We start from the raw sequence: 14,768 nt of genomic DNA, 5'->3' as shown, positions 1-14,768 counted from the left end.
AGGATTATTAAACATAATACAATATGATTAATCAAACGAACTCAGGAGGAAATAGGTGTTTTGAATAATAAGACAAGAAGTACAAAAGACTAGCTTTATTTTGATGTATATATTTACAATCGAGCTAGATATACTATTATTGCTCTTCAATTAACAACGTTGAAATGTTGAGTACTCACACGAATAATTGATACGTTGAGTACTCACACGAATAATTAATTGATAGGTTGAGTACTCACACGAATAATTAATTGATAGGTTGAGTACTCACACGAATAATTGATAGGTTGAGTACTCAAACGAATAATTAATTGATAGGTTGAGTACACACACGAATAATTAATTAATAGGTTGAGTTCTAACACGAATAATTGAAATTGATATATTAGCACAGCTGATGAACAATAGTTAATACTATCTGTTTTGCAATGGTAAATTATTTCAGAAATATTGGCAAATTTGTGGACACACACGCACACAATCGGATGACATTATATTTCAAATTTACAGCAGTTAATACACGAAATAAATGTCAGTGCATTCCAATTGTGATTTGGCTCAGGTGTTAGCGGTGTTGACTCCATCTTTGAAATATATACTAGGTTTATAGTAAAAAAAAATCTTTTTGTTGTTTTTTTTTCTTCAATAATGAGGAACTATTGAACATTTGATGATATTTTTTTGCTAGATGACCACAAACTACCAACTAAATCATATTATACAAAAGTGAAAAATATTTCATTGATTTGAAAATCTTCGTTGAATTCTCGGTTCATTATTTTAAAGAGCAAAAATGTCGTTTAATTTGACAATATAAAAAGTACAGTTAAATCTAATATTCATTATGAGTAAATTAATATACAATTAAAAATAGTATCACTTCGCTTAAAAATAATCTTAAAATAGTTTTTCTTTAATCTAAGCGTACTAGGTATTTAGGAATTTTACGAAATACATTTTAAATTTAAAATCAAATAAAATTAGATTTTATTACGCTGATCTATGTTATGTATAATCATTAATAAAATATGCACGCGGGTCATAATAAATACAACAACTGAATAAACATAAATGATGTTATAAATAAAAAAAAGACTTATAATAAACTGCTGTTAAATTAAAATATTGTAATAAATATTTTATTAACCTCGGAATACTATTGAAAAAGATCTGTCTTAACTAATTATTATTTATGCTTGTATAATAAAAAATAAAAACTTTATAATAACAAACTTAAAAAATAAATAATCTTATTGACTTTGCGCGTGCATGTTATGATGAGAAACAAATGATTTATGATTTGTAAATTATGAAAAAATATGAACTGTAATAATTAATTAATCAATTAGATTATTAATTGATTGATTTTTTTCTGTTAATTTTTCAGCGGTTTTTGCGTATAAAAAAAATATAAAAATAATAGTCGTAATAAATTATACATAATATAAAAATAGTAATCTATTAATACTGGAGTTGCCATGGTTCCATATTAATTTCTGGATTCTTTGCATTTGTCTTTGAAAATTAAATACCGTCTCCTTCACTCGTCAGTCTGAAGCGCATTCCTCTTCAATGTCAGTTCCGCCTGCATTTGAGACATCTGCAAAGAAAACAACAAAAAATATTTTAGACAACAACATAAACAAAATCTATATATAAATTATGGTTTCTTTGTTTGTCCCCTATAGACTCAAAAACTACTGATCCGATTTTACTGAAATTTCAAAGTTTGTTCTTATTAGTGTCAGTAGTGTTTAGAGAGTGGTTTTAGTGGTAGAAGAGGGTGGTTTGAAGTCGGGCATGCCCCAGGAAGACTTAACGCATAATATCTGCACTGAGATGAGAAACGAATCGAATAACAATAGATATAATGTAGTTATTTCTAAATGGTGGAATTAAATGTAACAATAACCTAAATACTAACTACTCTATGTATTCACCAATCCCCAAGAATTCGTCACCTTGCAAACAAATACTGTGAACTTATTGATATATTTGGTGTTAATAATTTTGTGAGTTTCAAAAGGCAACTAATTTCAGACCTATTTGCTAGTTATTAACTTGTATTATGTATTAGCTTTTTTAAAAAAAAGTATTGTCTGTATAACTTCCAACTTTTAACTCACATACTTCTTAGTTTATTTGTTATTTATTTTTTTGGACGCATATTAATGACTGTATGCATGTACGGTCATACTTGATATCTATATTATACTTTGCAACAAACATGAATAATTAAATGTATATTTGAATGTACAATGTACATACTTACTTTATACTTGACATTTTTCTTTATTTACAATATTATTTTATTTGGATTTTATGTTAATCTTAGTATTAGTATCTGATTTTTATCTTGTTTGTATTTAGTTATGCTATTATCCATGTATTATGTTACACTTACATACATAAAATGTCAATTTACTCTGTAAAAGCTCGATAGGGCGATAATGAATAATAAATAAATAAAATTCGGAGACCCCCAAGCAACACATGGCACGATTAAGTGAAACAAAACCTTATCCTTTAAACCTACTTATTACTTAACCTCAAAACTTTACTTCAAAACATTCATAACCCCGAGCAAAGCACGTCGGCTAGTCTATTATAAAACAACATTAAATTTATAAACAACTTCCGCCATTTTAATTTTTTTATATCGAATGTTGACAGCCCGATGAAAAAAAATGTTTAACTTTATGATCAAAACCTGAACATTTGCACCAATGACGATAATTGCCATGTGACAAGAAATATTTTATAAGATAATTTAATTTGTACGTCAGAATGATTGATTGTCTATTTTATCAAAAAATCTATGACTTTTCTTTGCACCGAATATATCTTTTGAAAATATTAATATTAGTTACATTGTCATCCAATGGCCACTCAGCGCCTTTTGGTTTTTTTTATTTATTTTACACATGAAAGATTCTCGGTTAAACGCTGATTTCAACTTTCTATCAAATTGTAATAATCTGACAATCTTAACAACATGATAATTGTCTTCTGCAGACCACGATTTGTTCAAAAGCTGAAACAGACTTAGAATCGACAATTAAAGGAATCTTCAACTCTCAAAAAAATTTGCGCTGAATGAAGATTTTGATGACTTTGTAATACGTAAATATCTGTGAAACGATTGGGACAAAGCAATTATTACAGTGATTTATTTTTGGGGTATTATGGCGTATTGCTCTGTGCTGTGCAGGGTAGATGATGGACACTGTAATGGTGTCCGAAACGTTTGCTTGAGAAGGAGGTAGCGTAACACGAAATGATACCCAAAAATAATACTTTTAGCCGTGAAAATCTCCAATAATATCTAAGTAATAAAATTGAAAAAACCACATTAATACGTAAACATATATTTATCTTTTAGTTGGACTAGTTTTTTTGATATGTTAGCAAGGGGTAGGTACTGTTATTTAAATTATGTCGTCTTTTTCAAGAGGTAGGTACTGTAATTTAAATTATTTCTTCTTTTTCAAGGGGTAGGTACTGTAATTTAAATTATGTCTTCTTTTTCAAGAGGTGTAGATACTGTAATTTAAATTATTTTGTCTCTTTCAAGGGTAGGTATTGTCATTTAAATTATATCGTCTTTTTCAAGGGGTAGGTACTGTAATTTAAATTATGTCGTCTTTTTCAAGAGGTGGATACTGTAATTTAAATTATTTTGTCTTTTTCAAGGGTAGGTACTGTCATTTAAATTATATCATATTTTTTTAATCACCATTAACATTACAAAATCAATCTTAATTTAGTCACAGAATATGTATACCTTTCAAAGACCCTCAATCTATTCTAATACTTTACTTGAATACGCTATTATAGCACATATAGCACTATTTGGAATCCACATTACTGCAAATATGAAAACTTTGTAAAATCGGTTTAAAAAAAGACTTATCTTTGATATGTGGTCTACATGACTATCCTAAATCACACGACGTACGTCATGAATACTTCAACATTAATACACTTCAAATTAGATGGCAATTGACTGATCTAATATGTTTATACAAAACAATTCATGGCCATATTGATACTACATTATGTTCTAACAATGTTGAAATAAATGTTCCCAATTCCCATTGTTTAAGACCCCGTAGTACGTTCAAAGATGGCTTGAAAGGGATATATGTAAATACGAATGATAGAGGGAGGGAAAATATTTAATTAAACACGACACGTTTGAAATAGAACAAAAATCTCTCGAAAAATGCTTTAGTTGCATTTAAAGATATAGTGTGATTTTTTTCATGCCTATAACATATTAAATAACAAAACAAAACGTGTTTTGAATTATTTTCGCGGCTTACTTTGCCATTTTTTTTTTCTATCGAGCGTATTTCATATAATTAACTTTTCGAGAATTATATTAGACTTCATTAAAAAATGTGTGGATATTATCTTCAAAAATAACACATATTTTTTCGGGAACTTATAAGCTTAAAGAATTAACGAGAAACTTGTTAAAAATCGGTTGAAATTGGATATGCGGGGGCTTAAGACGCCATGGCATGTTTCGCCTGAATATATTTAAAAATAATTATATTATAAGATAGAGTTAGCTAATACGTATTCAGAAAAATGTCTTTCTGTTGCTAAATTAAACTGAGTAATTTTTTTCCATGTTTGAATCGAAATTTTAATATTTATCGAAGTGAAAATAATTTTAAAATCCATAAAAATATTTCATCTTTGATTGAATTTTTCGTCAGAGATGTCGGTATTGATTGGCGTCTAATTTGATCTCAATCTTTCCAAAATTTTGTTTTATATAAATTAAAACAATGAGAGAACATAAAAATTTCGATTACTGCAAATAATTTAATTATTTCTTTTTGTTTAATTAATCTGCGATCTTCGCGATAATCTAAACCGAGCTGATAATCAAATAGATAAAATATAGTACATTATATTTAAGGCCATTTAAAAACGCATTTACACATTTTTGACAGGTTTTGTATTAATTTGATTCGTCATTTTACCAGTTTCAGCAGGTACGGCTTGTTTATATAAATTCCACCGTAATTGAAAAACAGTCAATTAGAGACAGGTATCTGTTTCTTTAAATTAAATTTCAAAAAACTAAAGCTTAGTAATCTTTAAATAGTATAAAACAAAGTCACTATCCGTGTCTGTCTGTTTGTGTGCTTAGTTCTTCTAAACTCCGCAACAGATTTTGATATGGTTTTCACTATCATTTAGAGAATTTCTTCTGGAGGGTTTATACAGACAATACATGCTTATTACACTTATAGAAAGTAGAGAAAAGTCACCTAGCAACGCCGTGTACACGTCAGCAAGTCAGTAAGTATAAATTGAAATAATAATAATTTCTCATTGGACCTCGGAATTTTTCCAAGGTATTTTAAATGTTATATTTACATTATTGTTACAAGACTGTCTTAAAATGCAAGCTGATCTGGATGCACTATCTGAATGGTTGTTGATAAACAAATTAGATTTCAATACAAAAAAATGTGTCACTATGTCTTACACTCGCTCTTTAAACACTATACTTTACGATTATAAGATAAAGGGCGAAACACTATCACGTGTAAATTCCGTAGAGGATCTCGGTGTCGTCTTTGATCCCGAACTGAAATTCTCTGGCCATATATCGCAGCTCACTCAGTCTTGCTACAAACTTCTTGGGTTCGTCATTAGGACATGCAAGCAGTTCAATAACCAAGATGCTATGTTAGCAATGTTCGATGGCATACTGAGAAGCAAGCTGGAGTATGCGAGCGATGTTTGGGCACCGTATCACCAGAAGTACATTGAAATGATAGAGCAAATCCAGAAGAAATTCCTCAGGTATGTCTATATGCGGACGCATGGAACCTATCCCAGATTCATGCACCATATCGACTTACTTGAGGAAACCAATTCTGTGAGTCTGGAAACTAGGCGGAAAGCAAGCCTAGCCACTATATCTTTCAAAATTTGGAACAATTTTATTGATAGCCCATTCCTCTTGGGATGCTATGATTTATATGTACCAGACCACTACAGCCGAAGTCGATACCATGACTTATTTAGAGTACCAAAAGGCAAAACCGACGTCCTGGCAAAGCATAGCATGACGAGGGGAGTGGTGCTGTTGAACGAACTAGCAAAGAATTTGGATGTAAATGACTGTTCTTTAAACGACCTAAAACAATTATTGAAGAGTCACTTACCCAAATGCTGATATGATGTAAAATTATACTGTTTGTAAAATTGTACTGTAACTGGAACGAATGTTCTGTTGTACAATAAAAAATAAAAAAAAAATAAAAAAAAATTTCTTCATTTTGAAGATGTCATAAAAACGAATACCATTTCAGAAACTACATAGATAAAATTGTCCTTCAGATCTTTTTACTTGAAATATTTAAGTATCTATGTAAATAAAAATGTAAGTATGGGTTGTTGCGGAGAATTTGAACAATTCTTCAAATTAAGTACTTCCATTGTAACAATAATCGCAGTGACAGCAGTTCGTGTTTACACTTTGCTCTTGCCAAAAAACTAAAAAAAACCTCCGAATTCGTGTGCAAACAGTATTTATATGGAAAATTTAAGTGCCAAAAAAGTTTATTTGATAAAACAGTAATAAAATAATACTATTCTAGCGGATTCTAAACATTTTTATCGAAAGTTTTTAAAACAACCTAAGATTGTGTGTTTGTTCTCATTGAAATGTCCATCCCACCGATGCCTGATGAATGCTGCCATCGGCGTAAAAAAAGAATGCTAGATAAGATGGCGTCCCCATCACAAAAAAAGGCCTCGGGAATGATTTCTCCAGTGGTTGAAGATGAGGAATCTGACGGAGCATCGGACTATTCCGACGTGTCTGAAAATGAGAGTGAAATCCCAGTGTCCTCAGTCCAGATACTGAACGACACTGAAGCAAGTCTAAGAGCACTCCAAGATGTCCTTGCTGAAAAGCAGTCAAGAGTCTCAAAGGATCAACAACTGCGGATAAGCGCATATGTATCCGCTGTATTCAGATCAGTTTCACAGCTGTTATTGGAACGAGAGGGTTTCAAAGCTGATCTGGCAACAGTCAATGCCAAATTAATAGTGGCAAAGGGAGAGATCGCGATTGAAAAAGCAGAAAACCAACACAGGTTAGAAAAAATATTGCAGTTGGAGTCAGATCTAGGACCAGTGATGCGTAGAGTAGCCGATGCCACGGAAGCAAGCCTATCGTTTGCCGATATTGTGAAAAATGGCCCACAGAAGATGATACCATCAATCAACCGCTCAGGACTTAACGTTGGGACCCCCAAACCTGCTGTATGCATCTTCCCAAAGCTGGATTCTACAAAAGATAGCGACGATACGAAACAGCTACTAAAAGATACATTACGACCATCAGAACTTGGAATCCGTGTGACGGGCATTAGGAGTATCAGAAACAAAGGTGTTGTAATCCATACTGCAACACAAGAAGATCAGGATAAAATACTGAAAACCCCATGTCTAGCAAACTCGGACACTCTAAGCGCTCGATTACCAACAAAACGGCTTCCAAGGGTGATTTTCTTCAACGTTCCTCGTGACCTAACGGACGAGTGCTTCCTAAAAAATGCCTTAGCAGGAGCCCAGGACAAAGCAGGCCTAGATTTCGCAGTAAAAAGTTGCAAGCTAAGTCACCTTGCTGGCGCTCGAACTGGATCAACTTGCCACCGGGTCTTCGAGGTTCCTGCCCACATTCGTCACGTGCTGGTGGAGCAGGGGAAAGTCTTTGTGGACTGGAATGTGTGCCGTGTTCGTGACTTCATTGGACTTACAGTGTGCTCCAAGTGCCAAATGATCGGACATTCCTTCAAGTTTTGCAAGGACCAGCAAAGATGTGGACACTGCGCAGGCGAAGGTCACGCCCGGATAAACTGCCCAAAAGCCGCCGCCGAGCCTGTCTGCGCCACCTGTACAAGATTTGGGAAGCCCGCTGCACATCCGACTGGAGACAAGGACTCCTGCCCGGCCTACAAGGCTGCCCTTGCCAAGGACTTTGCAACTATTGATTATGGCGTCTAATTACATTGAAGAAGATGACGAGGTAGATTACGAAAATACTCATAATTTCTGTGATTGGCTAAAGTTTCATAGCAACTACAATATGGAAAATATTAATATTGTTCAGTTGAATGTTAGATCGATTTATAAATACTGGGATACTTTGAATGTCTACTTAAATACTTGTTGGAAGCATATTCATGTGTTAATGTTATGTGAAACGGCTATAACACCGAATCTTGTCTGTCTGTATAATATTCCTGGATTTAATTGTTACAACTATTGCCGAACTAAAAAATCTGGAGGAGGTATATTGCTATATGTTCGAAATGAATTCATATTTCAACAGAAAACAATAGAAACAAATCATTTTGAATGTGTGCTTGGCTCTATGACACTTCCAAACAAGAGTATTTTAAACATCATAGCAATATACCGCCCCCCCAACTCTAGCCAACCACAATTTCTTAATGAAATATCTGCCATTCTGCATACTATAAGCCCCAAAGAAAATGTTTTACTTATAGGAGATATTAATCTAGACTTGTTAAATTGTCAAAACCCTATTATTATGGCATATGAAAATATAATGTCGGATAATTATTTAATCAAATGTATTTGTGACGTAACTAGAGAAGCAGTTTTAGCAGGAAAAGTTACTCGTACTTGTTTAGACCACATATTTGTCCGATTTAACAGTGGATGTAAACAAAGCGATTCTCTTTCCTCATGTGTATGTAATAATATTACTATAGCGGATCACTTTTTAACTGCAGTTAATATTAAATATAGTGCAAGGAAAGAAGCCCCAGAACACGGGGAAAGAATTTCGTTTTTATCGCAAAACAAAATCGACAAAAACATTCATAATTTTAAGTGGCACTCCTTGCTTGAGGAACAAGATTGCAATATACTATATAGTAAAATTAAAAACAACTTTAAGAATTTGTATGAACAGAGTAAAATCGTTATGAATTATAAACCCAAAAAAAGACCTCTGTCAATAAAACCTTGGATAACTTCTAATATCTTAGAAAACATTAAAAAAAAAGATTCATTGTACAGAAGGTGGAAGAATTTTCCTAGCAATCAATTCTTTGAATTGGAATATAAAACTTTCAGAAATAAGGTGACAAAAGAAATTATTAAATGTAAGTCTACCTTTTTTAACAATAAATTCAAAAATTATTTTGGAAATACAAAAAAAACTTGGGATGAAATAAATAAATTATTAGGACGCAAGTCCAAAAGTAGTTGTGACGAAATAATCTCGAAATATATGTTAAATACGAATAATGAAGAAACCGTAGCAGATAAGTTTGTTGAATATTTTACAAATAGTGTTAACTCTATGATACATAAATGTGATTATTTAGCATCGACCGTCAGGCCGAATGAAGTGCAACATAGTATGTACCTACCCAGAGCTACCTGCCAAGAAATCAATATTATTGTTAGCAAATTAAACAATTCAAAGTCACCAGGGATTGACAACATTCGAATGTTTGACATTAAGACACATATTAATATTTTAGGGCCTGTTATAACACACTTTATCAATTTAATTTTATCGCAAGCAGTAATACCAGATGAACTAAAAAGTAGCATCATTAGGCCAATTTACAAAGGGGGCAAACATACAGATATTCAAAATTATAGGCCAATAAGCATATTGCCAGCCCTAGAAAAAATACTTGAAAAATACATTTCCATAAAACTTAATAAATATCTAGAATCTTTCTCTTTGTTGGATCCCAACCAATATGGATTTCAAAAGAAAAAAGTACGGAAATGCTGCTTCAGGAATTTTCAAATCACATAAATTATGAATTAAATCTAAAAAAACAAGTTTTGGTTTTATTCATAGATAACTCTAAGGCATTTGATACCATTGATACAAATAAACTATTAGAAACACTGGAGGCAATAGGAATTAGAGGAAAGCTGCTAGTTTTATTAAAAAATTTACTAACTGATCGACAAATAAGAGTAAAAATTCTTAAAAAATTTAGCAAAAGAAAATATATCTCAACAGGTGTTGCACAGGGGTCAATTCTAGGGCCAACCCTTTATATTATTTATGTCTCAATTATGAGAAAATTGTTTTCATTTGTTAAACATTTTGTATATGCAGACGATACGGCGCTCGTAATATCGCACGAAGATCTGGTTACTGCAATGAACCTTATGCAACATGATTTTATTGCCCTACTGAAATGGTCGCATGATGCAGGCCTCTTTATAAACGCCAAAAAAACTAAAATTATGCACATCAGATCTCCACACGCCAGATGTAATGTAATTCCTTCATTATATACACACACATTTGACTGCATACATAAAAATGTTGCACAGCCCTGTTCATGTGAAACCATTGATTTTGTCAAAAGTTATGTATATTTGGGTGTTACTATTGACTGCTACATGAAATGGGATATACACATTGCTAATGTTTGTAAACGTCTACGAGCTATTGTGGGTAGGATTTACAAAATAAAATATTTCGTGCCTATAAGTACTTTAAAGGTAATCTACTTATCTCTGGCTGAATCCACTATACGTTATGGAATTACTTCTTGGGGACATTCTTGTAAAACTAATATAAGCTATATACAAACATTACAAAACTCCATTATAAAATTGTTAATCCATAAATATGACAATCAACACAGAAGTAACATTAAATTAATATACAAGTCTCTGAATATTTTACCTGTCAGAGGATTATTGTTTTATAATATTGTAAGTCAACATGTTATATTGTCTGATTCATTGTATAGGGAAAGAGTTTGCCATAAACATAACACAAGATTCACTCAAAATGAAGGACTGGTAGTTCCGAAATGTACTAATAAATATGGTGAAAGAACTTTAAACTATATAGTACCCAAAATGTTTAACTTATTACCAATGACAATTAAAAATAATAACATGTATACTGCTAATGTTAAATATAATCTAAGGAAATGGTTATTGGATAATAATGATCTATACTGATGCCCCTGAAATGGAATTCATATTCTTAGAAAATGGAAAAACAATTATTTTGTAATACCTGACTACCTACCTCTATTTATGAAACTATTGATGTACTTGTTGATAATACTAATTTGTTCATACATTTATTTTTACTTGCTTATTTTATAAGGCTTTTATGTTTTATGTTGATAATACTAATTTGTTCATACATTTATTTTTACTTGCTTATTATATAAGGCTTTTATGCTGCTATTTAAACTTTTCTGCAATGTAACCAATTTATGTAATTATGTACCGTTCAAATTGTATCTTATGAGTGTATAAATGTTGTCTCTATGTCCCTGCTGACAAACTACACAAGTAGTTTAGCGGGTTTAAATGTGAAATAATAAAAAAAAAAAAAAAAAAGTAAATTTGAAGAATTTGAACAATTCTTCAAATTAAGTTAATTTTCAAGTTCTGTGAAAGATTTTTCAATTACTGTTATTACTTTAGTACTTTCAAGCAACTAGTCTATAATTATACAGGGTGTGTCGGCAAGTACCCGACAAACTTTAACCAGCTATTCCTCAGCACATTTGGAGTAAAAAATGTTATGGGCGCTTTGCTGTCCGGTAACATTTTTTTTCCATTAAAAAAAATAAATAAATAAAAAGTCCACACTCCGTCACTGTCATTTGCATTGTTTCTCGTGTTCAACAGCTGTTATTAGCAAGTGTGTCAAAAAGTGTCCTCGTTCTTTCGTACACACTAAATAATAATAGTTAAAAATGAGACGAATGGTGCCGTGCCATTTCGTTGTGATTGTAAAAGCGCGCCAATGTAGGTACCTACGTACGTACATTATTCAACGAAACTCGAACAAAATATTGCCAGACGGGTTTTCAAACTTTGACAAAGGATAAAACATTGGTGACATGTGGTGAAAATATGAATAATAATTTTTTATTAAAAAAAATGTTACCGGACAGCAAAGTATAACATTTTTTACTCCAAATGTGCTAAGGAATAGCTGGTTAAAGTTTGTCGGGTACGTGCCGATACACCCTGTATAACAACAAAACTTGAATAGGAAATTTCACAGAACCCGAAAATTATCGTATAGGTTATAAGGTTTCGGATTTTGACAATGATTTTGTGTTTTTTTAATACCTGTGGATGCTCCTAAGAAAGCTGGCTCGTTCCACGGAAGTATTTCAGCAGATCCGAAAATGATGAAGAAGAGATTTGTGATGAACAGGATTCCAGCTGCTATCAGGAATACTATTCTCCATTGAGCTGGATCGGTCTGGACAAATGATAAAAAAGATTAAAAAAAAACAATCAGAGTCATCTCTTTGAATTCTGGTATTGGTTGGTTCTTGATTACGAATTAATCTAGAATATCCCAATAATTATACAAAGTAGAGTGAGAATTTTAATTTAAAAAAATTATATATATTTTATTGTGAGGGTAACAGCAACTGGGAAAATCTTTCAGAAAATGTCAGTGTCTACTTACGTCATCAGACAGGATGAGTCCAGCGGTGATGGGAGTCATGATGCTGAAGAGATTGGCCCAGAAGCAGCTGATGCTCATGAGGGTTCCGGCGAAGTTGGGAGCCAGATCAATCAGGTTGATCTAAGAACAAAATTATTATTGTCAGCGGTGCACTAGCCGACAGAAGCAGAGGATTATACCTTAATAATACTTTTGCCTCACAAGATGTTCTACACCCAAATATAATTACCTAATTATTCTTCCCATGCAATTTACAAAATAAATATTTTAGTTAATTGCAGTGAAATCAGCATCCATCAGTTCTGCATATCGAAACCCTTTTAAAATCTTGGTCACTATTTTTATATAGCCCTGTATTTTTTTATCTCTGCTTTCGTCACACGTTCGTATGGTTCCACATGTATACTGAATCGAAAAATGTATATAGTGAAGTCAGTTTACTTTCGTCTTCCGTCTGACAGTTCCATTCTTTATTGTCATACGTCAGGATTGGTAGAAAAATCGTTTCTACTGCATTTAATTCACGTTAACAGTTCCATACCGTACTGTTATACATCACAAGGCCGACTACAGTACTAGCCTTTTGCGAAGTCAGTGCTATCGCTAAGCAAGCTTCACTGCTTAAAATAATAGTCCAATCACTCTGTTTATTTAAAATGGTTGCGGTAAAACAACTCACAAATCAGCTACATCAACGAGTATCAACAACATTCCCCGCCATTTGCAAACTGTCGTTTGCTCGATGGCACTGACTTGATCACGTGACACTTCAAAATTCATAGCGCGTCAAGGCCGGTACCTACTGTAGTCAGCCTATAAATATTAATCTAATTTCATATTTCCTTTTTCAAATTCATTCATTACGGATTCAGTTTCAGAAACATTTCCATAGCATCGGTCTAATTTAGCAAACTGTGATGATGGTCACTTACATTGAAGCCAACGAAGGTGGCAGCCAGGGAGCCGATGGTGATAACCAGGATAGTGACAGCGAGGGGTGCGTTGTAGGCCGGGACGTAGGACAGAGCCACAAGACCAAGGGCGGGCATCCATGTTCCTAAAAACAAAAACATTACTTTTATAGACTCCGACTTGGGCAGTTTGAGGGCGGTCGCAGTACCCAACTCCTTATTTGCAGCATGGTCTAAAACATATGGTTACTACGAATAGTACGGAAAATATGAATATTTAAGCAGAATCTGAATTACCTATTGTGTTTGCGACTTTTCTGGCCGTGGTGATCGAGCAAGTTTGCCTGTTAATGAAGTGATCAGACAGGAAACTGAAGAAGAAACTCATCACCCACATGGCCAAGTAGGGGAGAGATGATAGAATTCCATTCTGAAAAAATAAGACATTTTAATAAAATATATAATTTTTGTCAGTACGCCATCTATGATTTCGTTTATAAATCACAAAGAAAATTCAGCTAAGAAACACACCGGTACTTTCAACTTAATCACTCGTTTCAGCGAGGTTATCCTCCACAAAATATAACACTTTGAAATATTTACGTTAGATGTCTCTATTATTTTGCAACAAAGGTTTTTTTCCTACACGGCGGTTTTTACAATGTTTTCTTACTGGAAAATCGAAAATAAACCAGTTTTTTTGCATTACAGCGAGTTACTTGCAGAATAAATCTGATGAGTGATTTTTAAGTTACCATCATAACATCAATTAGATAAATATAATATTTTAAAGTTACCTGTTGAATATCCGCACCCAAAACCTTATGCACATAGGAAGGAATTTCTGCAAGGAGAGTGACGTATCCCCAGAAGCAGCCGATGTGAGCGACAGCTATCGACCACACGGGCAAGCTCGTCAAGATGGCTTTCCATGGAACGCGTAGATTCTAAAAAAAAACAAAAAACACTTTAAAACAAACAGTAAGTCGTAAGAAAAATTCATTGGAATCGATTACTTTTAACCTGATCATTTCGCCAATGGATTATGATCGTGTAAAACGATCGATCAACCCAGGATTAATGAGAAGAAGATAATAAAGAGTGGGAGAAAATATTTTTGTTTCTAATTGCGTGGTGCATTTTACAGCCATAATACAGTAGTTCCAGAGAGAGGTTGTACGTACGTCATCGACGTACTCGTACTCGTCCTGTTTATGTATGTTTCATGTATCGAACCACTTGGGCTAACTAACTATGGCAGAGGCGTTGGTTATCCAATGAATGGTTCCCGTGGCGGCGGTACCGAAAACCCCCTCCCAAATTGAAACATTACTTTAATTATTTCCCTACTAAGT

At 33.0% G+C, this 14,768-nt stretch overlaps 1 protein-coding gene across 2 annotated transcripts in view; it reads right to left on the bottom strand.

Annotated features, from left to right (window-relative positions):
- Nucleotides 1-1,130: 1,130 nt before the first annotated feature.
- The window catches only part of LOC149420199 (putative inorganic phosphate cotransporter), a 74,832-nt gene continuing 61,194 nt past the window's right edge, over nt 1,131-14,768 (bottom strand). Inside the window, exons 6-11 of one of the 2 annotated variants that reach the window (XM_089636041.1) lie at nt 14,211-14,360; nt 13,711-13,843; nt 13,435-13,559; nt 12,503-12,622; nt 12,154-12,289; nt 1,131-1,600 (exon numbers count right to left, since the gene is read on the bottom strand). In XM_089636041.1, the coding sequence (XP_089492167.1) occupies nt 1,548-1,600; nt 12,154-12,289; nt 12,503-12,622; nt 13,435-13,559; nt 13,711-13,843; nt 14,211-14,360 (717 nt within the window). In that variant the 3' untranslated portion in view covers nt 1,131-1,547. The remainder of the gene's footprint in view (nt 1,601-12,153; nt 12,290-12,502; nt 12,623-13,434; nt 13,560-13,710; nt 13,844-14,210; nt 14,361-14,768) is intronic. The other variant, XM_089636042.1, reaches the window with a different exon arrangement.

The sequence above is a fragment of the Hesperophylax consimilis genome, chromosome 10 (assembly GCF_061612785.1).
Source record: "Hesperophylax consimilis isolate HC1 chromosome 10, BYU_Hcon_1.0, whole genome shotgun sequence".
NCBI lineage: Eukaryota > Metazoa > Arthropoda > Insecta > Trichoptera > Limnephilidae > Hesperophylax > Hesperophylax consimilis.
This window is presented reverse-complemented; position numbering and strand designations above follow the sequence as displayed.